The sequence below is a fragment of the Eurosta solidaginis genome, chromosome 1 (assembly GCF_040869045.1).
Source record: "Eurosta solidaginis isolate ZX-2024a chromosome 1, ASM4086904v1, whole genome shotgun sequence".
Taxonomy (NCBI): Eukaryota; Metazoa; Arthropoda; class Insecta; order Diptera; family Tephritidae; genus Eurosta; species Eurosta solidaginis.
This window is the reverse complement of record NC_090319.1, coordinates 259044335-259069947: the sequence shown is the minus strand read 5'-3', so window position 1 is coordinate 259069947 and position 25613 is coordinate 259044335. Positions and strand designations below refer to the sequence as shown.

The 25613-nt window shown below is 36.1% G+C and overlaps 2 protein-coding genes across 2 annotated transcripts in view; one reads left to right on the top strand and one right to left on the bottom strand.

Annotated features, from left to right (window-relative positions):
- Positions 1 to 2217: 2217 nt before the first annotated feature.
- Positions 2218 to 25613, top strand: part of Gycalpha99B (guanylate cyclase 1 soluble subunit alpha 2) — a 40047-nt gene continuing 16651 nt past the window's right edge. Inside the window, exon 1 of the mRNA XM_067760513.1 lies at positions 2218 to 2396. The gene's annotated coding sequence lies outside the window, so the exon portion shown is untranslated. The remainder of the gene's footprint in view (positions 2397 to 25613) is intronic.
- On the bottom strand, positions 4147 to 25253 carry LOC137237188 (lysoplasmalogenase TMEM86A). Its single transcript, XM_067760523.1, has 5 exons — positions 24814 to 25253; positions 8232 to 8398; positions 7969 to 8159; positions 7682 to 7899; positions 4147 to 4815 (listed from the first exon to the last, which is right to left on the bottom strand). The coding sequence occupies exons 1-5, from the start codon at positions 24832 to 24834 to the stop codon at positions 4678 to 4680; spliced, it is 735 nt and encodes a 244-aa protein (XP_067616624.1). The 5' UTR covers positions 24835 to 25253; the 3' UTR covers positions 4147 to 4677.

The window sequence follows — 25613 nt, the reverse complement described above, 5'->3', positions numbered from 1 at the left end:
CAGATATAAAAAGCTTTTGGTTCGTTACCATACCCTCAATAGGGTGTGCATAAAAATGTACAATAAAAAATCTTGATTGTACCAAAAATATGTATATCACGAAAATTTCGAAAAATTTAATAATTTTTTTTTTTGATATATGCGTGTGTGCATGCGTGTACGCAACAAAAAAAACGTAAAAACACAAAAAAAAACTAAAACTACAAAAATTATATATGCATATAAGGAGTAAATATACGTAAAATCCGAAACCACTTCTTGGGTGATTTTGTGCTGCTTCTTACTGGCCTTTGTGCCTTGTATTGGAGTCTTACGGGAAAATGGATATGCACGAAATTATTAGTTTTCGATTTTGGTGATTGGCTACTACAGCAAAATGGTATATGTAGAAAAATTCAAATTTTGATCTCTGTGTCGAGTGTACACCACATAACAAAATAGGTGCTCCGAAAGATTGTTAAAACCAAAGATCGCTTTGGTTTTCTGGCATAATCACGAAGCACACCATTAACGGTATTCTCCTACCTTAGCGCATTAAACAAAAATGTGTATGTAACCACGCATATGTATATAAACGGGTCGTCCCCAGTTTCCCTATTTTGTTGTTGTTCTCATCGGGTGCATCAAAATTAGATAACTGGACATACGTATATATATAAAAAAAGATAATTTGGAACTAAAGACTTACGGCGAGTTGTGCCTAATCCCTCCACGCCAAAATTTCCGGGCACACTATAACACAATAAGATTTTATCACAAAACCGATTACTTCAAAAAAATATTTATTTTGGGACTTACACGTCGCCGCACTGTTCGTTTTACGCCACCACAATTCTCACTCCAGTCACTTTTCCTAAATCGCCACTAATCCTCTTTCCTATGACACACAGGATTTAGTTAAAATTTCAGGATTTCGTAAATTACAGTAACTAACTTCCTACGTGCGTATATATGTACGTACCGATATGTGCGCATATCAAAATTTTAATCCAATTATTCCCAACGTCCTATCTACAGTATCCCTGTTTATTTAATTTAACTAATCCACCAGAGCTTTTAATTTAGCTAATAAATAAATTACTAATAATTACAATAAATTTTCAGGAGATTAAAGATTCAAATAAGAAAAAATCTATCACACGCAGGACGATTTGAATCTACAGGCTACAGGCATAAAACTTTTCTTGGTTAAAAATTATTTTAACTTTTTACGCAAAAATTTCGCTTAAAACCGCGACAAAACTATAAACAAAATTTATGCACAAAAAAATTTACCAATTACCCCCATTTAAGCAAAAGAAATTATTATAAAATTACTATTAGCCCTATATTCACCTATATGTACTCATATATGTATCCACATATATACGCACATACTCCTACTTCTCTAAGCTACCTAACTCGGCTCACCTTTAATCCGCTGCCCTGGAACTCCGATCCTCGTCTCCTTGCCGGAACCTCCTTGTTTTCCGGAACCACAAAAAATTTATATTTTAAATTAGTTATTTAAAAACAACGCACAACACAGGTTTCACAATTAAAGAAAAACTTTATAGCACAGTGGCGCGTAGGCAGTCGTATGCCAGAACTTTAACACTTCAAAACTGTCTTAGTTTTAACCTGTGTCACCCCCTTTTATATCTTCTTTCTTCGCCCTACTCGCCTAACGTTAATCACTCTATTCCTTATCCGCTAATCGTTTGCCGTTCCAGTGTAGCAATTTTTTTTGTTGCTGCAATCTGTCTCTACACCATTCTTTATGCTACGTCCGGCAACCCTATCAAAAGCTCTATCTTTCGTTAAGTTCTGTTTGTTTTGTTGTCCGCCATCATTTTGACATTTGAGCACACAATCAAAACCATTGTTTACTATATAGTTTGGCAGCTTAAGTAGAGGTTATGTTGCGAATAGAGTGGAAGGCAGTGGACTAGGCAGTCGAATGTCATATAATGAAGGAATGGTGTTCGGAGATTTTTCAAAGTTAAAAAAAAAAATGATAAAAGCTTTAATATAAATAAAACTATTGTTTTAATAACAACAAAAACGCTATATATATTCTGTATACATAAATTTGTAAGGATTATCTCACTTTAAAATTTGAATTAAATAATCTAAAGTTTTTTTTTGAAACTGAGTCGAGAACTGTGCGTGTGAATGTGCGAATTTTCACCGATCAGCTGTTAGTTGCGCTACTTGGTAAAATTTACAATGATCAAAACAAACTAAGTGAAAAAAAAAGATAATACCATAATTTAGCCAATGTTTTGCAAAATATAAATTAACAATTAAAATACAAAAAATGTTATTGCTCGAGCAATACGAACAACAATATGCTGTACTAATTGCGGAAACTACTTCTGAAAGTGTGCCAGTGACGCAGATGAGAGCAAAGAAAAGTGAGCTTGCAATTAAATAGCCGGATTATTTTATTTGTTTTTTGTCGATTATATTATTTGCTTTTGCCGATTAAACTACACATTAAATCATTTTGCAAAACCGCTCAGAGCAATTAATAGTAACCAACAAAAGCAATTGTATTAATACAGAACTGATCCCTTTCGCAGGTGAGCGCCTCGGTCGTGGTGCAAAAACCGTATGTCATCCTGAAGAAAGAAAAACAAGACCCAAATTTGACTTAGTTACTACGTTTTGAATAGAAGATATACTCTGATAGAAAATACGGCGCCTAACGTTATTTGGAGACTAAGCAAGTGAAATAACGAATTAGATTGCATAAATAAAGAATTTTTCAACGTCCGGAGCTAAAACAACTATATCAACACGAAGAGAATCTTATCGATATTGACCAATGTTTTGTGGAGTCATTGAAGATGTTTTTAAATCGCCAAAAGTTTCCATGATCGATAACACTCCTACCGAGGCAAGCATGGATTCATTTACTGAAAAACTCGATACTCTCCTGGGCCAAAAATGGGAACCCTCAACCCACCTGCTTTACATCCTGCACTTGGTTATATACCAGTGTCAGATGATGTCCGTGATGAATACGTCTTCGATCTCATGCGTCGTAACCTGGGCTATTAAAAATTTATTATGGCAGCAACTTATGCCACAAATTTTATGCGAATTTAGGTGTACTATAGATTTTTAACAAACAATAAAATTATGTATGCAAAATTTTTAATGCCTACTACATACACTGCAAAACATCATGTAACTAAGCAAAATTTACGTCGTTGCAAAAAATATCTTAGCAATATACAACAGCTTCATTAAAACAACAACCAGAGTATAACGCAAAGTTAGACGATGAAAGGCTTGTCAGCCCAACGCGGGGAACACCCACCCCTGACATCCTTCTTCAGTTGCTGGATCTTCAGTTCACTTATCTTCGCCATGTACAAGTTCTGTTCGAAATCTTCGGAATTTATTCAACAATTCCTCTTCTAACACCAATTGTAACGGATTTCTGATATTTATGCACCTTCTGCTAGTGTTCGAATCGCTAAACTGTTGAAAAAATTACTCCAGTATTCAGTATTGCAAACTGGTCTTTATTTACATTACTTTGGGTGTAGTACTTAACAATTATACTTCAATATGACGTACTTTACAACAGCGTGTTTAAACCAAAACTGAATTAGTTATAACTCAGTTTGCGGTGCTTTTATACTCTCGGTTTCCTCGTTCACCCATTTCTCCTAAGGTCTAGTAATTTCGCCCTCTAGAACTTTTGTGTTTTTCTTATAGCCATATGCGGGTGAATGTGTGAGTAACTACTACGGCTGGTGACTAGATGTGTGGGTGTGCGTCGCCTTCCATATATGTACATATGTGTATAAATGATGATTGAAGTGTTCATGTACACAAGTGTGGTTTTTGTTGTTGCGTGATTATTTACTAACATCCCAGTGATGTCAATATTCGTCACGGTATTTCTTCGTACCTTTATGTAAGAATATCTCGAAAATAAGAACCAAAATGAAAACTCTGATTAAGTAATCAAATTAAGCGAAGCAAAGAGCTTTCGAAACGTATTAGCTCATTTCTGGTTCTGGTTTTTTTTTTTTAATTTTGTTGGCCTATGTAAAAGATAGATAAGTGAAACTGAAGATTAAAACTGCCCTAAGATATGTTCAAAGTTTCTCCGATGTTGTCTGATGCCACCGAATTCCGAATTATTTTTCAAGTTGCACGATTTTTTTGTTTACAATCACATATGCCTTTATTATTAATGTTTATATTATTATTATTAAAATGAACACCAAAATCTAAATAACTACTACGGATTATTAAATCAACCACACGGATCATATATTAGTTATAATAATATATATTATGTATTATATGTAGATAAATTGACACCTTTATAATACCTAAACTAACAAGAGTAAATACTTAAATATATGTAATATATATTTTCTGTTTTACTATGTACAAATACTTTTTAATAATTTGTATAACTATATGATGTACATACATACATACACATGTACGCTAAAGTAACCTTTGTTCATGGAAATGTCCAGACAGTGAAGGTACAATGGAAGTATTGGGACAATATTTGGTCTATTCTTTAAAATGATTTTAATTATTTGGTGGTCACTGTTCGACTTAGGCAACACAGTTTATTGCACATGAAGTTTTTTGTTATTATTGCTTTTCAAAATTGAGCTATACTTTTCTTTAATGCAGCGCAATTTTCTCGGTGACTAGTCAGTCTTTCGTTTTGACGCTACGACCTTTGTGCGTCGGTCTGTCATTTTCTAAATGTTTCCCAAGTTCAGGGCACTCATCGGCTGTGCTGAATGCAATCGCAAATTGAGCAAGATAATATGTTGACATGATAAGAAGCTGAAAGGGTAATACATACATGATACGTTAGAAATTACTATTAGGGGGACTCATGTAACCGTATAAATGCCTTATAAAGTGTGTAAACGTATAAATTTATCTAGTTTACGCACGAGCTGTCAAATTTTGTATGAAAAATCATTTACACAATTTGTATAAATTTACGCGCACATTTCATTAGGGGGACTCATGTAACCGTATAAATGCCTTATAAAGTGTGTAAACGTATAAATTTATCTAGTTTACGCACGAGCTGTCAAATTTTGTATGAAAAATCATTTACACAATTTGTATAAATTTACGCGCACATTTCATTGTGTAAACGCGATAAACTCAAAGGAATGCAACCTTGCAGACATTACAGCAGGCATTTTCATCAGAAATCCCAACATCAGCAAGTAATTTACAAGAATATCTTAGTAAAGACGTTTTAGTTTTGATTTTTCACTTAATCTTGGTATTTTTTAATTTGTATAACAATCAAAAAAATTTTTTTTGGAAATAATACAGCTGAAAAACAATCAAGTTTATCAAGAGTATTACTAGGTGCGTTCATATAACCGCGTGTGTAAATGGATATAATTTTACACCTTATAAGTTTATATGCTATCATGAGTCCCCCTATTGTGTAAACGCGATAAACTCAAAGGAATGCAACCTTGCAGACATTACAGCAGGCATTTTCATCAGAAATCTCCAACATCAGCAAGTAATTTACAAGAATATCTTAGTAAAGACGTTTTAGTTTTGATTTTTCACTTAATCTTGGTATTTTTTAATTTGTATAACAATCAAAAAAATTTTTTTGGAAATAATGCAGCTGAAAAACAATCAAGTTTATCAAGAGTATTACTAGGTGCGTTCATATAACCGCGTGTGTAAATGGATATAATTTTACACCTTATAAGTTTATATGCTATCATGAGTCCCCCTATTATAATACTTCATATTAGGCAAACAACACATTTTAATTATTTTTCGAACGGAGTAACCATGACCTTTTTCAGAAAGGGGACTTCATACAGATAATCTTTGCTAAATATAATTAGACCCTATGCTACAAACTTCAGTTAATCATACAAATTCTCGTTAAGAGCAAAGCAAAAGTGTAAACAAAAATTAGCTGTTGTGCTGGTTTTTCGTGTACACCCGATAACTTGCTGCGATTCGATCTACAAAATATTCAAAATTATCGATTAAATGGGGGGCTGGCCACCCTGTGTTGGTTCAAACGAAACTGCCAAATGAATCTGAGTTAAATTCTAACTCAATCAAATATGTTGAAAAAGGGTCCGCAGAGTCCGAGAGGGTATTTGTACTAAGAAGATATTCCGATTTGGTGCCGAAGAACACATTGGAGTTTAAACTCCAGTTAAAGTTGACTGGAGTCTAGAGTTTCACCCTGCCAATTCGGCCGCTTAGCTGAGATGAGTAGCAAAATTTGATGTTATCAAACAAAGTGGCAAGGTTACACTCTAGTTAACTTTAACTGGAAATTAAACTCGAACTGAAAAACCCAGCCTAAAAGATTGCTACCTTTTAGTTAAATTCTTACTTAACTAGAGATGGTGAAAACGGCCCTAAGTAAAAAATTCCCAATCGCGTACCTGGGTTGCGCGCTGGGCTTCGGAACAACCTAGTAAAAATTCCTTCCAATTAAAAAAGTGTAGGTACCATGCCTTGATTGAGATCTCTATTTTCTGATGACGTCGAGGTAAACATTTTAAAAGGTGTGTTTTGAAATCATGTACCGATGTCTTCGCAAAGGCAAAGTCTGACGTGGTAAGTGAGAAGATCAATAGGGCCTTCGACATCTACCATAGTGGCCATAAGAAGGGACGTAACATCTTCCAGCGGGTTAATATTGATACACTGGCCATGCCTCTCTAAATATGACCATCTGAGGGTTTCAGAATAAGAGGTTAACGAAGTTGCTTGGCTGTCTCCGGATCAAAGAATACGATGTTTCTGTCGAAATATGGTTACCGGTAGGTTTCAGCATAAGAAGAACAAAGAACACGAAGCCAAATTGATCACATCGTGGTCGACAGCAATAATAGCACCAGTATTCTAGATGTGCGTGATCCAAATATCGGGATATGATCTTGTGGAAAGCTGGACTCTGTATCGCAATGAAAGTGTTCAGTGACAAAAGCTACATCCCGAACATAGAACAGATTTTTCCACTCGGCTCTGACACCTGCTATCTGAGAACACCCTTCAACCTATCGATGTAACCGCGCTGTGGGAGCACATTTCTCGTCCCTGTTGAGGACATCACAGTGGTCAAGCGAATCGGAAAAAAAGATTGCCTCGAAAAAAAAGGCGATATCGAATTGCCAACTTAACGTAAGGACGCAGCAACGGCATTGTATGTGAACCGTATGGTGACGCAAAGAAGGAAAAGCTACGCCAGAAGAAGATACTCGAAAACGTATAAGCCGCGAGTGCGACGAGCTTCAGATTCAGGTTGATAAGTATAATGCCAAAAAATAACCGGCGAAAAAAGATAGGACCAAAATAGAGCGGATTCCTGCAGGTATGATGATGGTGACCAGGTAACCGAGGTAGAGAGGGTGCTTAAGTTAAGCAGCGAATATTTCTCCTCTATAGCTTTGCAGATGACGCACCCGTTAGCCCAATGCCTGACGACGTCATAAACGTTCCGTCACCCGACATGACAAGGTGAAAATGGCAATATCCCGTCTACAAGTCGACGAACTCATGGGAAATTATAATGTGGATGCAGGCTTGGTAAATCTACTGTCGACCACATCTTCACGAAAGGTGAAATCTGGGATAAGACTAGATGTAGAGGCAGATGCAGAAGTTGTAGGACAGGTTGATGTTTTATTATTATACATACCCTTGAATACGGCACAGCAATCAGGAACATATTAATACCAATTAACAAATCGGATATAAGAAATACTACAGTCCCCATAGCACAAAAGTTATGTATGAAGCTGGAGCATTGGAGAGCGAGTGCAAGTGCACGCCAACAAGTGGTCAACAATAGGGCAGTATAAGTGGGAAGACCAATCGCGAGTATGACGTCGAGACGATTGAAAACAATCGAAACGCCTGTAAAAGAATAAAGTTTTGAATATTAATACAATTTGAATAGGCACAGTCAAATTGATTTTTACTTACTCACTACACCGGCAATATAAAATATTACACCGAGTTCGAGTTTCAGTGGTTTCCAACCAAACGCTGATATGTACCAGATATGCGCTATAGCAAATGCACCCATGCCATGTGGGAAGAGATTGATATTGAGCAATGCATCACCAACGCACGAACAAATTAAGCCAAGCAATATGCGCTGGGAGCGTTTAAATCTATATAAGAAACAAGATTAGGTAATAAAAATTTTATCGTGAGTGACTAAAAGCATTTAAAAAGAGGCTTACGCAGGTGCTAAAGCAAATCCTTTTGCCACAACATAGAACATCAACATTACAATGGGAGTGCATTTCAAAACGGTCGTCCATATTTCGCCATGTGGATCTTGTACAAAAGCAAAGTAAACCACAACTGAATTAAGGAAAGGCATTAACTTTAATAATTGCGATTTTAGCTGAAAAGAAAGTCAATGCGAGAAATAGTTAATTAAGAATAGGAATTTTATATAACTGTGTTGGTGATAGCAAATTAAGTGGAAATCAAAAATTGTAATTCAAACTTTTGTATGCGGTTGAATTTACATATATAACCTAAATTAGAAAGCAAATCAAGGCGAGCAAGGTAAAGTAAAGTAAAATTAAATCAAAGAAAAGGAAAGCAAAGAAAGGGTTTGTCAAAGGTGTGTTATCGACGAGGTGTTCACAAGCTATTGATTTCTTATCGAAGTGTGATAAATTTGCTATCGATAACAAAGGTTATCGATGAGCTATTTATTTCTTATCGACGAGTAACATGACGACATGCTATCAAAAAATTGTTGTTGATTTGCAATCGAAAGTTATCGATTTGTTATCTGGGGGTTATCGAAAATTATTGGTTTGTTACCGAAAAGGTATCGATTAGGCATCGAAAAATTATCGATTTACTATTGAAAAGTTATAAATTTATGCACCGAAAGTATTGCTTATTTATCGAAAAGTAAGCGATATGTTATCAAAAATATATCTCTTATGTCGAAAAGTTATCGATTTGTTATCGGAGTATTACCAATATATTATCGGCCGTTGTCAATTTGCTATTGAAAAGTTATCGATTTGTAACCCATGACTCATCGGTTTGTTACCAAACAGAAAGCGCTAAAACTTCAATATAGACTCGATAACACATCTATAACCCGTCGATTAAAAGCCGATAAGAAATCATAAAAAGTCCATGTCCAGTTACTTGACGATAATAATTCGCTATCGATAATAAGTCCACGAAGCTTTTCTCATTAAAGCTGTTATTAGCTGTGTTTTCTTTACATCTACATATATACATATACGCTTAAACTTTAGCCGTGTTTTTTACACGCATATACGTCTACGCTTGCGGGTAAAAAAAGGGTTATCCTCACTTAGATAATGTTTAGGAGACCCATCTAGCGGCAGCTAGCTACAGAACATGTTGTACCGAAAAGCGGAGACACAAACCTCCGTTGGCCATACTGTATAACCTATAGCTGAATCCGTTGGGGTGAATAGTGGACACACACCATTTGTAAAGGTAATACATAGAGGTGAAACATAGACACATATTTGAGTTGCATCTGAGTATAATGCGTATTGAAATTTAGGAGTACTAATTTTCTGCGCAGCAATTTAAGGAATGTACATAAAGTTTAACGCTTAGTAATCCATATAAGGTTTAAGCGTATATATAGATGTAAAAAACACAGATAATATTTCCCTCTGTCGATGTCTATCTATCTGCCTTCCCCTTTTCTTGGTAGCTTATCTCTTGCTTTAATTCTGACTGGTTCTACTTTTCTTCATCGTACTTTCATTTTCTTTCTTCTTTGTGTTCTTTTTATTTACCCTTTTCCTTGTACATATCGATTAATGTGGAATGATTTTGTAATAATGGGTATTTGCTTCTAATGTTTGCGTATTTGTTGCAATGGAATAAAATGTGATTAGTATTTTCAGTTGTGTTGCAAGATTCACAATAATTGTCATCATATATGTTCATTTTGTGTAGTGTGTCTTTGCAAAATGTGTGGTTAGTTAAAATTCTGTCGAATTCTTTTATTTCAATTGGTTCAAGTTTACCATGGTTTTTTAATTAGTTCCGGATAAATTTGTCCTTAATCTTTACCTTTATTTATTATTTTTCTTTTGCATTCTCTCTCCCATTCTTTCATTATTTTGTTATACTCAGCTGAGAAGAGCTCACATATATTTTGTTCGCATAACGGTACCCCGAAACGGCATAAACTAATCGAGATAGATATAGACTTCTATATATCAAAATGATCTGGGCGAAAAAAGAAATCCATTTAGCCATGTCCGTTCGTCCGTCCGTCTGTCTGTCCGTGAACACGATAACTTGAGTAAATTTTGAGGTGTCTTGATGAAATTTGATATGCAGGTTTCTGGGCACTAATCTCAGATCGCTATTTAAAATTAACGAAATCGGACTATAACCACGCCCACTTTTATATCGAAAATTTCGAAAAACGGAAAAAATGCGATAATTCATTACCAAAGACGGATAAAGCGATGAAACTTGGTAGGTGGGTTGACCTTATGACGCAGAATAGAAAATTAGTAAAATTATGGACAATGGGCGTGGCACCGCCTACATTTAAAAGAAGGTAATTTAAAAGTTTTGTAAGCTGTAATTTGGCAGTCGTTGAAGACATTATGATGAAATTTGGCAGGAACGTTACCCCTATTACTATATGTGTGTCAAATAAAAATAGCAAAATCGGATGACGAACACGCCCACTTTAAAAAAAAAAAATTTAAAGTCAAATCTTAACAAAAAATTGAATATCTTTACAGTATATAAGTAAATAATGTTAACATTCAACTCCCGTGATGATAATATTGTGACGAATACTAGCAACACTAGGGCATACTATCATCTCTAAGCCGATGCTAAGCAGTGACTTGTATGCACATCATTAAATCAATCATTATGTCTACCCCATGTCCATACGAGCAGCGGAGAAGAGACGCACAAACATATATCTTATCTGAGATGCTCACAAAAGAAGGCAATTATTTGTGCAAGTATTACTCACATATACAGGCGTATATGAGAACTAAAAACGTAGTTATAGCTAGTAATTTTATAGCAGATAACTAACTAGTAAATTCTAGAGTAGAAAAGCCTAGAAATATGCAACGAGGAAACCAGACAGTATAAAAGGCAGCAACAGTAGAGGCACGACAATCAGTTTGATTTAAGACGCTATCTGGCGAGCAATAGAAGTGTTATTTTGAAAGTAGTCAAATAAAGGCCATTTTACATTATTGAATAGTGGAATTATTTATTCAACAGCTTAGTGGTTCGAACGTTAGCAGAAGGTGTCAAATAAGAGGAATTGCACTAAATTCGTTACAATTGGCATCAGAAGAGGAATTGTTGAATAAATTCCGAAGATTGCGAATACAACTTGGACATTGCAAAGTTGAGTGAATTGAGGATCCAGCAACTAAAGAAGGAGTTGGAGAGCCGCGGATTGAATACAACCGGCAATAAGATCGAACTTCAAGCACGGCTACGAGAAGTATTGGAGTTGGAAGGAATTAATGTAGACGATTATGTCTTTTATCCTGATGTGGAAGAGCCAGCGACTAAAATGGAGGAGAAGATAGAGACTCCGAATCCATTGGCAAGTGTTGACACTAGCGCGATACTAGCAGTGTTGAACCAAATGTCTTCACAAATGTCATCCCAACTGGAATCGCAAAAGACAGATATAACATATCAACTAGAATCACGCATAACATCAAAGATTGAAGCAAAGCAAACACAAATTTCATCACAGCTGGAAGAACAAAAGACATATATGGCAACTCAACTGAAAGAACAAGAGACACGCATAAAATTACAACTAGAAGCACAAGAGGCGCGGATATCATCAAAACTCGAAGCGCGCATGGACGAAGAATAATGCAATCGCCCGCTGTTTCAGCGAGCACTACGAAGGTAAAAACTCCATCTTTTGACGGATCTGTTCCTTTCCAGGTGTTTAAGCTTCAATTTGAGAAGACATCAGCAGTGAACAACTGGAATGCTGAAGATAAAGTTGCTGCACTGTTTGTGGCATTGAAAGAAAGGGCCTGCAGCTGAAATCTTACAGACTATTCCAGAGTACGAAAGGAACAGTTATGAAGCATTGATCGGCGCTCTAGAGAGACGATACGGAACCGAGCATAGGAGACAGATATACCAAATGGAGTTACTGAACCGCTTTCAGAGGCCTAGTGAAACATTGCAAGAGTTTGCGGCGGATGTTGAAAGGCTGGCACATTTAGCGAATGTGGACGCACCCTTGGAATATACCGAAAGGGTAAAAATCCAGAGCTTTATGAATGGAATACGGGATATCGAAACGAAGCGAGCAACATACTGAAATCCAAAACCTACATTCACAGAAACGGTATAACATGCTCTGATTCAGGAAACAGCATCGCTTCTCTGTAAGCCAGCGTTCAAAGCACGACGTGTGGAGGTGGAAAGGCCAGACTGGGTGAACACAATATTGGAGGCGCTGAAAGGATCGCAAAAGCGGAGTGAAAGAGTTACCAAATGCTTCAAATGCGGGAAGCCCGGTCACATTGCACGTTATTGCGATCTTGATCCCAGTGGTTTCAACAGCATGGGTGGTCTTAATAACAAAGCTGGAGGGGGTGAGCAAGAGCGAGTAAGATGTAGAGATCGAGAGCTAGCTCCAGCTATTGAATGTCCTGTGATATCTGTGTCGCAAATATGAAGAAAATCGAGCAGTCTTACTCTCAGAGGGAATATGGATGGCAAAGAAAGTGTACTGACTCATTCCTTAATTCGATCTGATTTGGTTAACAGGAGAGTAAAACCGTTACCTCGAGCAAGGTTGCGTACGGTCACGGGCGAGTATAACCACGTCCATGGAGGAGTGATATGTGAAGTCTTAATTGGGAAGGTCATGCTTCTACACAAATTCATTGTGGCGGAGATTGTTGATGAAGTCATATTGGGAGTGGACTTCTTAGTTGACCATAGCATCAGGATCGGTATGCGGAGAAGGATTATGTGCTATTAGAACCAAGATGTGCCACTTAATTTCAGTTTGGAAAAAGGGTTCAGCACTAATCGAGTGCTGGTGAAAGAGATTCGACAAAAACCACAAAAGTCAAAGGCAGCAGATCGGGCAAGGGTTGACGGAACGAAAGGGCCAAACAAATCAAAACTAATCGTACCTGCGAGAAAAACACTGGCATTGACAAACCCTAAGGGACGCACTAAAACGACTGAAAGAATTTTCCAAAAAGAATGCAAGGGCGGTTTCAAGCCAGCGCGCACTACTGTTGTGAAACGTCAAGACGATACTGATTATGCAAAGTCAATCCGTCAAGATCAAGCTCTGCGAAGTAGTTCTTCATTGGCCAAACAACAGAGTGCGAGGGAACGATCCAGGATAATGAGTAATAAGATGAAATGCAGGTACGATGAGAACAATAATTCGGAAGGTTTCTTGGAGGGAGATTTAGTACTGTTATATAAACCTCACCGGCAGAAAGGTGTTCCATCCAAATTTCGGTGCACTTGGGAAGGCCCATACAAAGTTGAGAAGAAGATCTGTGATACCATCTACCGCATACAAACCATTGGGTAACCACGCAGAAGAAGAGTGGTACATTTGGAGATGCCAGCGGCATTTAGATCAGGACTTAGGTGGAGGGCAGTGTGACGAATATTAGCAACACTAAGGGATACTATCATCTCTAAGCCGATGCTAAACAGTGACTTGTATGCACATGATTAAATCAATAATTATGTCTACCCATATGTCCATACGAGCAGCGGAGAAGAGACGTAAAAACACATGCATATATCTTATCTGAGATGTTAACAAAATAAGGCAATCATTTGTGCAAGTATTACTCACATATACACGCGCATATCAGAAGCTATAAACGTAGTTATAGCTAGTAATTTTATATCTGATAACTAACTAGTAAATTCTAGAATAGAAAAGCCTAGAAATATGCAACGAGGAAACCAGACAGTATCAAAGGCAGCAACAGTAGAGGCACGACAATCAGAGTGATTTAAGATGCTATCTGGCGAGCATTAGATATGTTATTTTGAAAGTAGTCTAATAAAGGCCTTTTTGCATTATTGAATAGTTGAATTATTTATACAACAGTTTAGTGATTCGAACGTTAGCAGAAGGTTGCAAATAAGAGGAATTGCACTAAATTGGTTAAAATATGCAACAAAATACAAAAATAAAAGAAAATGTCTAAATGGGCGTGGCTCCGCCCTTTTTCATTCAATTTGTCTAGAATACTTTTAATGCCATAAATCGAACAAAAATTTACCAATCCTTGTGAAATTTGGTAAGGGCACAGCTTCTATGACGATAGCTGTTTTCTGTGAAAATGGGCGAAATCGGTTTTAGCCACGCCCAGTTTTTATACACAGTCGACCGTCTGTTCTTCCGCTCGGCCGTTAACACGATAACTTGACCAAAAATCGATATATCTTTACTAAACTTAGTTCACGTACCTATCTGAACTCACTTTATCTTGGTATAAAAAATGGGCGAAATACGACTATGACCACGCCCACTTCTTCGATATCGAAAAATTAGAAAAATGCCATAATTACAAACACGAAAAAGGGATGAAACACGGTGATTGGATTGGAAAACTTTGTAAAATGGGTGTGACAGCTACCACATTAAGTAGAAGAAAATGAAAAAGTTCTGCAGGGCGAAATCCAAAGCCCTTGGAATCATGACAGGAATACTCTTCGTGGTATTACATATATAAATAAATTAGCGGTACCCGACAGATGATGTTCTGGGTCACCCTGGTCCGATATCTCGAAAACGCCTTCACATATACAACTAAGGTTCATCCCTTTTAAAACCCTCATTAATACCTTTAATTATCGTAGAAACATATTATAGAGTCACCCCTGGTCCACCTTTATGGCGATATCTCGAAAATGCGTTCACCTATAGAACTAAGGTCCACTCCCTTTTAAAATACTCATTAGCACCTTTCATTTGATACTCATATCGTACAAACACATTCTAGAGTCACCCCTGGTCCACCTTTATGGTGATTTCTCGAAAAGGCGTCCACCTGTAGAACTATGATCCACTCCATTTTAAAATACTCTTTATTACCTTCCATTTGATACCAATGCCATACAAACAGATACCCTAGGTTAATTTTCCTACATGGTGATTTTCTCTTATTTTGTCTCTAAAGCTCTCAACTGAGTATGTAATGTTCGGTTACACCCGAACTTAGCCTTCCTGACTTGTTGGTAGTTTGTATGCTTTATATTTTATAATTTCTTTAGCTGTTGCCACCTCTAGCCTGTAAATCGTTGCCATCTTAGCCGCCATATGGCATGTATATAACATGTGTTGGAGTAGATCTTATTAGACCAATACAACGTCTTCAATTGGTATTACTACATGTTGATAGTTTCCGTAAAACCGATTTTGGCATATTAGCAAAAGTGGAAGCTGCGTAATCCATTTTAGCTCTCATCGAAAGCTTTATACAGGTGTAAAGCCTTCAGAGGTGCTATACCGAATTTATAGCCGCTCAAAATATTTAAAAATTGGCATGTTCTATTAGTTTTCTTAACTATCTGGTTAATGTGTTGCGCACAAGCGTTATTGGTACTAATATATCTTCCTAAATATTTGATGTTTTTTAGCCATGTTTCGGCTAATATGGCTAAGTATGTCCGTTTTATTGTTTAAAAGATAAATTTCAAGTATTTTTTTGTTACCTTGCTTTTTCAAGCTTTGGATGCTTAATTGTAAGACCTAAATCTGATCAGACATTGGGGTCATGGGAAATTAGTGTTGTGTCAAAAATAATGGGGCATATTCATAGTCCTGAGTTAGAGTATGCTTCACTTGGTGCGGCACTAAAAAGATAGAGTACCTTTCATTTCTAAGTATATCATAGTCAGTTTAGTGGCATGCTGTAACGAGAGCCTACTTTAGGCAAAATTCTATTACATAAAAAAATCTATTACGCAATGTTGTCAAATCACTCGTCTGGACGTTTGCTTGTTGTTATTCATTTCTTGCGCCTGATTGCTAAAAATGCAAAAAGTAAGCAATTTGTTAATAAAAAATGTATTTTAACTTCGTTATTTAATTAAAATTTGTATTTATTACTATAGAATAATAAAAGAGAACAAAACTGAGTTACCGCGAGAAGGACTGCTTGTGGGAACTAATAAACTGCCACATAGATGTTATAGAAAATTGACGAAATTTAATAAAAATTGCACTGCTATTTTTCTGTTCGCTGCTTTATATGTATATATACTCATATCTGCTTGGAAGAATGATTCCATTTAAGTATTTTGTAGTAATTAGTTTTATTATTCATTTTATACACAAATCCAGATACAAATACAATAAGAAGTGGTTAGCACCAAATGATAGAACGGTGTTAACATGTTGTATATTTGAAATATTTAGATTGAATTACGTTTGTTATTCATATTATAGAGATGGTTACAAGGACTTGATTTTGAATTTCACTTCACCATTAGCTTGTTTTTCAAATGCAGGTACTTGAGTTCGAAGATCGCCATCCGATGAAGAAGAGAAATTCAGAAACATGCCCTGGTAACCATCGCCGTGTGCACTTTTTGTCTAATACCAAAAAGAATACAAATTGTATTAAATAATTAGCTGTGCTCGCAAAACGAATTATGTTTTTTAGTATTTAAAGAAACCTTGTATCCATTTGTTTTAAATGGATCAAATCGTTCTTTATATATTTTTGGCTTCCTCATTAATCGCGAATCGTCAATAATTTCAAAATCTCTTTCGATTTCCTTAAAGTAAGACATTTTCTTCTTCTTGAATCAAAAATCCAGCTTAAATTACCGAATACACACGTAAGTTGAAATTTCATTTCATTTGACAAATTTTAGTAATATCTTTAGTGACAGCTTTTCGCCTCTCTAACTTTAGCGATGGCTCTAACCGATGAATTCGGTTTTTTTGCGACTATGATAAAGATAAAGTGTACTTTTTATTGAAACATGCTCTAACTTTTTTAGCGCATACTTTAACTTGACTATGAATATGCCCCATTGTTAATTTTATTGATTGCAATACGAATATTGCTTAGTAAATCCATCGCATTGTGGTTTAGTCTCTCATTTGCATTCGATGCTAAATGTTTTATTTCTAAACTTAGTTTATTAAAGACTTCTTGTGTGTCTTTAATTTTATTTGTGCCTATAGTAATTTCAGCCGTTACTGGTTTTATGGCTGCCCGCCATTCATTTTCTGTGTTGATTGCGTTTTGTTCTTCTCGCTGTCTGTTTTTGTTGATGCTTTTAACAACTTTCGCATATGGCACCATTTTGTGTATGTACGATGTGGTATCGTTCTCAACATTTTGTTTGTTCGCGTCAGTTGTCTGTAGTTGCGGGAAATTTTGTTCAAAGTTGTCTAGTAGTTCAAATTTGTTACCCAAAATGTTGGTTACTTTTTTATGTGCATCTTCGTATGAACTGTTTTCTAATGTCATTGTTCTTTTGATTATATACATTTGCTTTCACCCGTGCTGGACAGTCTTTTGCTGTTGGGGGATGTTGAAAATTGCAGTTAACACACATTGTTGTTTTGCATTGTTCTTCTGTAGGATGTACCTGGTAACATTTTTTGTATCGTTCTACCTTTTCTATGCAATTTTGAGCAAAGAATTGTGTTATGGTGATGAATGGTTTTACCATTATTTTTGTGTGTGCATAAATAATTCCGTCCCTTAAAAAAATATTTTTACACGTCTTGTTGGAATTCGTTTTTCTTTACGTCCTTATCTATTCTTTCGACTCTTACAAGTTTCATTATAGGTACTGTTTAACTAATATTTTTGTGTAGTTCATCCACTGACATTTCCGTGGGGATATCAAAAATGATACCCGTTTTTAAAAGGCAGTGTTGTAGTATTTTCGGTTCGTAACCTTTGTTTCTAATCGTGTTATCATAGCAAATTTTATTTGTTATTTCTGCATTTTTTCAAATAGTTTTTACTCTACCAAAACCAACTTTGCTTATCTCCTCCACTTCTTCGTAATTAAGAATTTTAAGAAGGTTGGCTACGGCTACTGCGTTAATTGAGTTTCTTTCTAGTTCATTTTGTTTTTTGTCGATGTATACCAAAAATGGTTCTTTGTGGTCTTTGTCGTAGTACAAATATGAATTTTCTGCCATATTTGATGCAGGTTTAGTGAGCGTAGTTATACCCCCGTTTTCATTAATTTTTGGTGTAGTTTGATGAGTAGTTGTTGCGTGCATGTTCATATTTCCCACGATATTTTCTGATTTAATTTGTCTTGCTTGTTTGTGATTAGTTGTTTGTCGAGTGTACAATGTATTGTTTTCATTATTTGTCAAATCCGGTGTTATGTCCATATCGATTTTCGGGTTTTTATTCCTTTCTCTATATTGGTGTACCCAGCAGCCCCCAGGCTCCTCGGGGTCCACATCCACTTTGAGGTTAGGTTTGCTAAGCAGTTAGAGTGTTGTTTTTTTGCTTTAATTTCTTCTTAACGAATAAGAGTAACGTTTATTTAAGTCGAATTAGTGTTTTTATTGTTTAAATTTTATTAAACACTCGCAATTCAATATTAAATAATTTTGTTAAAAATCTGTTTAAGACATGCGGCTTTGCACTTTCAAGGTTGTCAAATCTTTCACCCTTTCTTTGTTCGGTGTTTTTATCTCATTCCGACCCATTCCTTAACCGTTCTCTTCCTTATTTGTTTTTCTCTCCTCTCGCTTTTTTCTGCCTTTTCCTTTCACTCTTCCTTTCGCTTTTCCTTTCTTTTTACCCACCTCATCTTCACTATCTTCCTTTTAACGGTCAGTCATTTTATCACGAACTGCAGAAGTAATTAAAGCCCCCATTACTGATACTTAGCATAGACTTGACTTGACTTGGCGTAAACTTGGCAACTTAGCCACGATTATACTCCACTTTGCGCATACAATCTGGCATCATAATCAGCGTTGAAATTTATTTTTAAATAAATGTCAATTTGTATGACAAAATGTCAAAATGAAATGGAAACAAACAAATGGCATCTCAAAATGTAAACGTCACTTAGAAAATCAAAATTCAACAGACTTCTAAGTGAAGGTAAGTGTTGCTAAAGCTGGAGACATTGGTGCTTTATCGGTAACCGTATCGGTAACCTTTTAACAGCTGATTCGACCAACCTTATGAGAATCAATGCAATCGATTATTGGTGCCGCTAAGGTCGTAACCGTATCGTAGCCAACCAATTGGGTTTTGGTTTACCGTCGTAACGATAAACAGCTGATTACGTTAGGGATACGGATACAGCGATACGACATACGGCACCAATGACTCCAGCTTAAGTTTTGAGTAATCAGTAACATGCAATGTTCATTTAACAGAACTGTAAGTGACAGTTCTCAAGCCAAGTCAAGTCTACGCTAAGTATCAGTAATGGGCCCTAAGCGTCTGATTTTGCAAAGCTCAACTTTTTCAACATTTTAGACGTCTCTAGGGGCTTGTATCCCTGCGACCTATTTGTGTCTAGATTAAGGCAACACTTGTACAAACTTTCATAAATATAAAATGGCGCTCAGGCACCTGTATTGATGTGTTAGTACCGCTATCAGAGTTAACTATAACCAATTATTGCATATCTAACGAACGATTCAATGCCTATATTAAGACAAATATGACAGTCGTATAAATTACCCCCTTGGTAATGTGACAATGCGCGCATTTACCTGTCACTCGTTCGGATAATAAAATGTGTACATTGGGCTGGGTCGAAAAAAGTTGCAAAATTTCGTGCCTAATACAAAATTTATGTTGATAGCGTGTTGGTATAATAACATTTTAAAATTGATACGTCATTGCTGTTGTTTTTGTTTTAACGATAAATACACTCCGCGAAGGTCTCAAAGAGTGTTATCGGTGTTGAGGGTTCTTTGCTAGATACATACATGTAGTTTCGGTACGCCCCTTTTTAACAAGTACCATTAAAGGCGGTGACACAATGACATTTTTCATATAGATGCGTTTAACACAAGCTTATGCATTCCAATAACATCGCCACAATCAACCAAGATGTTGCGTTTGTAAATATGAAGGAACTTCAGACTTGGCAATTGTAGTTTATTACGCCTTGCCCATTCACATGTAAAATTTCGCGAACGCACTGTTGTAAACATTCTCCCTATACAACAAAAATAATCGCTTACATATTTTGTGTCGTATTCGATTGTTATATTGCAGTTTTTAATTGTGAAAAATGTTAGAAAATTTACCAACCAGTGGGAGAAATAATTTCACTTGCAAAGTGTGCCAACACCCTTAGCCAAAGCAAATGTCAAATTCTTCTTATTATGATTTGCTTGGAACAAAATTTGGGAGATGGCTACTTTTCAATATCAGATGGCGCCAGTGTCGCTAATTCTACCGTTCTCCATAAAAATACGTGCAATCTACTCTTAATGCATAAGCATGTGTTAAACTCATCTATATGAAAAAGTGCTTAGTGTCGGGGCTTTAAGGCACTAGCCCAACTAGCAACTGGAACGATTGCCATTAGTTTGAAGAGCAGTTCATATTGCTTTCTAACTCTCGTTTGGGCTCTGATGTCTTTTTCCGTAGTCGGGTTTTCATTGTTTGGTGAATTGAAAAGGATACTTTATGGGGGACAACCTGGTTAGAAGGATATATAAAGTTTCTTAAGACCAAAATAATCATTGTCTACAACTTTTCGATAGAAAATCGGTAATTTTGTAATAATAAAAAAATATTTCGATAACTAGTTGATAAATTTTCGATAAAAAATCTATAAATTTTCAATAAAATATCGATTAATTTTTGATAAATCGATATTTTATTTATAACAAACCGATAACGTTTCTTTAACAAAGCGAAAACGTTTAGATAATAATTCCCTTACTTTTCAATAACAAACGGATAAGTCGTCGCTAAAAAGGTTATTGATAACCATCGCTATGGATACCAAATTCATAGCACTTCGATAACAAATCGATATCTCCTCTATACCTCGGCGATAGCAACCCGATAACTTAGCGATAACAAACGAAATCAACTGTTTCGATAACAAATTTGTAATACACTTTGCATTGTCCTAATTAGCTGTATGATTTTGCTTCTATCAACTGTACCACGTGCATTCTTCCCAAATTAAGCTACGGTGCAATGACTACACTTACGCTTACATTCTGCATTCTCCTATACAGCATACCAATCCCACAAATTACGCCTGTACTTACATTTTATGTTCCCCGTATAGCATACCACTTCCAAAGACTACGCTTACACTTAACATACGTTTACATTCCCCTTATCGTGAGCAATGTTTACACATCAATACCTCATTGTACCTCAACATTCTCAACATAAGTTTCAAATTTAGCGATAAAATTTAAAAAATTGTTGGACCCAGTTTATTAGACATGTAGTATATCATTCTTGATGCAAACAAATTACTTCTCAGAAATCTAGAAAATCGCGAATGTAGAAAATGACAGTAGTTGTAACGGCAACAGTCCGAATTATAATCTTCAGGGTTTTTTGAGTTCACAACACTAAACAGAATGCGTCCCCATACTCTTAATGCCCAACTCCCTTTGGCGCCTACATTGTCTGCTCTAATTATTGAATTCTATTAGGTTCGCTGTTTTGCCAATCTTTGTCGGAAGGTAATTTCCAAACGATAGCCATATCCATTATTTATTTGGTAGAAAGTGCAACACATACTTTCACTTTTATTTGCTCTCATAGGGCAGAGCAAGATGTGCATAAGCTTTTATCTCAGACACAGACAAAAAGTCCACTCTTACGCAGTAGATATCCATATATAAATATTAGGCCGGGTCGATTTATGGGGAGGCAAAAAAATCGCCCATTGCTCTGTGAAAATAATATTTTAGGGATCAAAATAAGAAACTTTTTTTTTTTTTTGGAACCATACCTCTAAAACGAATTCTGATGTCCCCCCCTTTGGGTCGTAGGGGCAAATTTTGAAAAATTCCACTTTGAAATGCCTATGTTTTTTCTTTTTGGAGTTTATTTTTCTCTTTAGAAATTTATTTAGTCAGAACATATGTAAATAAAAAATGAATTTAACTTAGTAATAGAAAAGAAATTAAAAAAAATTATTAGAAATTAGCGTTTTTAAACATAGTTGTGTGGGTTTTTTATTCAACCGTTTTAAAAAATGAAGGTATCACTGTGACACAATTGCAGATCGTAAAATTGCTTGTGTTGTTGTTTTTAAGCCACCACAAGACACAGCAGGTAGAATTGAAATTAACCTTACCCAAAAGTTCGACCCAAAGGGGGGGACATCAGAATTCGTTTTAGAGGTATGGTTCCTTCGGCAAAGTTTCTTATTTTGATCCCTAGAATACGATTTTCACAGAGCAATGAGCGATTTTTAAATCAACCCGCCCTAATAAATATACATACATACATATCCAAGCATAGAGCGACATAAAAAACCATAGTCTATGATATTTCGGACATAAAAATATACGTATGTAGCCTATGCAACAGCAAGGTCAAGGACATAATAAACGTAACGGCATATGCCAAACTGAACGTCGTTTAAGGGGATATGAAAAAGATAAAGTGATAAAATTGATTTTACATAAAATAAAAATTTTGCAAATAAAAAAGAATAAAGCAAAGTCAAATATGTAACAAAATCTTAGTTTGGGTGGAACCGAACAGCCATAACTGCTATATATGCTGTATTTCCAAGTAGGGCAGATTAAACACTTCGATTTTAACTTACTTAACATCTTAGCGGCCGCAGTGGTGTGGTGGTAACGTGCTCCGCGCATCACACCGAAGATTCTGGGTTCAAGTCCCAGGCAAAGAAATATCAAAAATTTAGAAACAAGTTTTTACATTTAGAAAAAAAGAAGTTATGTTAAGCGGGGTCGCCTCTCGGCAGAGATTTGGCAAACACTCCGAGTGTATTCCTGCCATGAAAAGCTTTTCAGTGAAAACTCATCTGCCTTGTAGATGTCCTTTTGAGTCGGCGTAAAACAAGTAGGTCCCGTCCGCCAATTTGTAGGAAAACTTAAATGAGTACATTGGAAGAGAAGCTCGTCCAAAATTCTCTTCGTGGTTTAGAGATGATGTGCTCGCCTCACCAACAGCAGGAGCTTGACTCAAGTTAGGGGAAGATTAACATCGAAATGCTTTAGAAAATCTTTCTTTAACGGAAAACTCTTTTCGTAAAGCTTCTCAGCTAAGAGTCCCGCCAATTGGTAGGCAAAAATATAAAGTGGCACATTACATTTTAGAAGAAAGGACCAGCCTACCACCCCTTTGAGGTAAATCGCACCAAATTTGTACTATTTATTAACACGGAAGTTGCGTATTTGCGTATGTGTAAATATATCACCACTATCCCTAGCAAGTATCATAAAAGCTTATTGCGTATACGCAGTGGTACCCGTTTCAATATATGCCATCATCCGGTGGCAAAATCCTGAGCCAGATAAATAATTTTGTATGTAAATGCAACAACAACGATTTCAGCCAGATAAATCCAGATAGAAGTCTGGTTCAATTTGTGAGCCAGATAATTTGTTAATTACTTCTGTTTAGTTTGGAAACGCTGCCTTTAATAAACCTGGGTCTAACTCTCCTTTGCGAGTCTTCAATAATTTCCGCTAGAAGGGTCTCTTTGCGCGCCTAGCCTAGAGAGTTACAAACATACAAGTGAAGCTAATATCAGCGTGTTAATTATTTCAAAGCACAAAGGCAAACCATATACTGTACCTGACTTGGAAGTCTGGTCCAAGGATGGAATAAAATTTTATGACGGAAAAATGGGAGCTGGCATCTATGTGCCAAAGTTCAACGGAACTTTGTAGTCTAAGATATCACCTAAGTAAGTTGAATCTATCCGATATACAAATGAGTCGCTTTTGTGAGCTGGAGGATGAAAAGACGGTTGACAAAATCTGCGAATGCGTCGCTATTGCAAGGCAGGGACCCTACCTACTTTGTAATATGAAGTAAAAAGCCTGAAGAGGTACTTGAATACATTAAAAGCATGAACACATAGAGTAATAGGCTGAAAACTCAAGCCCAATAGATTTCAGTTAAGGGCGCAATGCACCGATGCCTAATACTAATCATATTAATTTTACTTTAGTTTTGATCTTACATTACGGGTTCCATTGCTAGCGGCCGCCGTGGTACAACTAGCCTACCAAACCGAAGCTATTTGTGTGCCATGTTAACTTAATTAGCGAAAATGCATCTGCCTTACATATGCCGTTCGGTGTTGGCAAATTTTACGAAAATTTTATAGGCGGTACGTTATTAATTGGAAGAGAAGGACTGCCTTTACCTTATCCCTTCCCCTAGCCTTACCATTTTCTCCATCATTATTACTACACATATCCCTATCTCTATCGCTATGCCTATTCATATCCCTTTCCATTATCCTTATCCCTGTACACGTTCCTATGTATATTCCTTTCGCTGTCCCAATCCCTATCCCTATCCCCATCCCTAGTATTTTTCCCATATCTCCGTCCTTATATTATTTTCAGCACTTAATTTTCCTCCTAGGCGCTAATCAAATGTGCCAAATAATGATAGGCAGTACAAGTCTTGTCGAAGACGTTTGTAATTATACATTTAAATATTTATAGAAAAACGCTTTAGTTTGGGGGAGATTTCGTCCTTGCACAATAAGTGCTTACATACATACATACACAGGCGCATATGAATATGTACGTACAAATATATGGTAATGCATTTCTGTCCATATTGCGGAATGAAAACTTACAAGATACATTATATCAGCCATGGCGCTTGGGTAAGCCGCTTTTTAGTTTTTCACTTCCCTTCCTGAAGTTGCGCAAGTTTTGATTATTTTTCTACAACTAGTTTTAATTTTAACGATTTTACATTTTCGCTTTTTCATTACCCAACTTATCACTTTGCTATACAAATGTTGGCACAATAATTAAGGTGGGTTTATTATTATTTTTTTTTTTAATTTGCGAGCCGCAATTTTATTTTATCATTCCATTGTAGATTTCTTTTGCAACATACATAATTAATTCTTTATTATTTGACTTTCCCAAAGCCAACGCGTTGCGTGCATGTTAACAAAGAAAGCAAGCAAATTGCACAAACAAAAAAGTAACATATTTTTTATTCACAAAACGCTGAGCCGCCCGCCAATGTGCACCCTATTGCGGGGTCCAATTCAAACTGATATGTGCGAAAAGTGTCTGAGTATCTTTAAGCTCGCCAAAACAAATGTGTATCGCATACTGGAAGAGTGTAACTAATAATTACCTACTCAACAACGCCATCAATGTCAATAGCGCTCAACTATACCGATGTCGTCCAACATGGAATCAGAGCGCCAGTCAACCATGATAAGTATCGAGAAAGCAAAACCAAAATTAGCTTAAATTGCATATATCGTGATAAACAACTGGGATTTGAAGCTTACCTGAACGCATATATGTATGTACACATGTGTAGAAAATGGACTTATACAGGGTGACTTGTAAATGAAAATGTAGTTTTTTGTTGAGTTGATAGGTCAATTGCTATTTACGTGTCGTTAGTTTA

Bases quoted from the DNA above. Each gene is read 5' to 3' on its own strand.
- LOC137237188 (XM_067760523.1), bottom strand. From the start codon at position 24,834: ATGGCTGATATAATGTATCTT. The intron at 8,399-24,813 runs GTAAGTTTTCAT...CTTTCTTTTCAG, and splicing joins TGGCTGATATAATGTATCTT to CTAAAATCGCAATTATTAAA. The intron at 4,816-7,681 runs GTATGTATAATA...TTACCCTTTCAG, and splicing joins TTGCTGTGCCGTATTCAAGG to CTTCTTATCATGTCAACATA.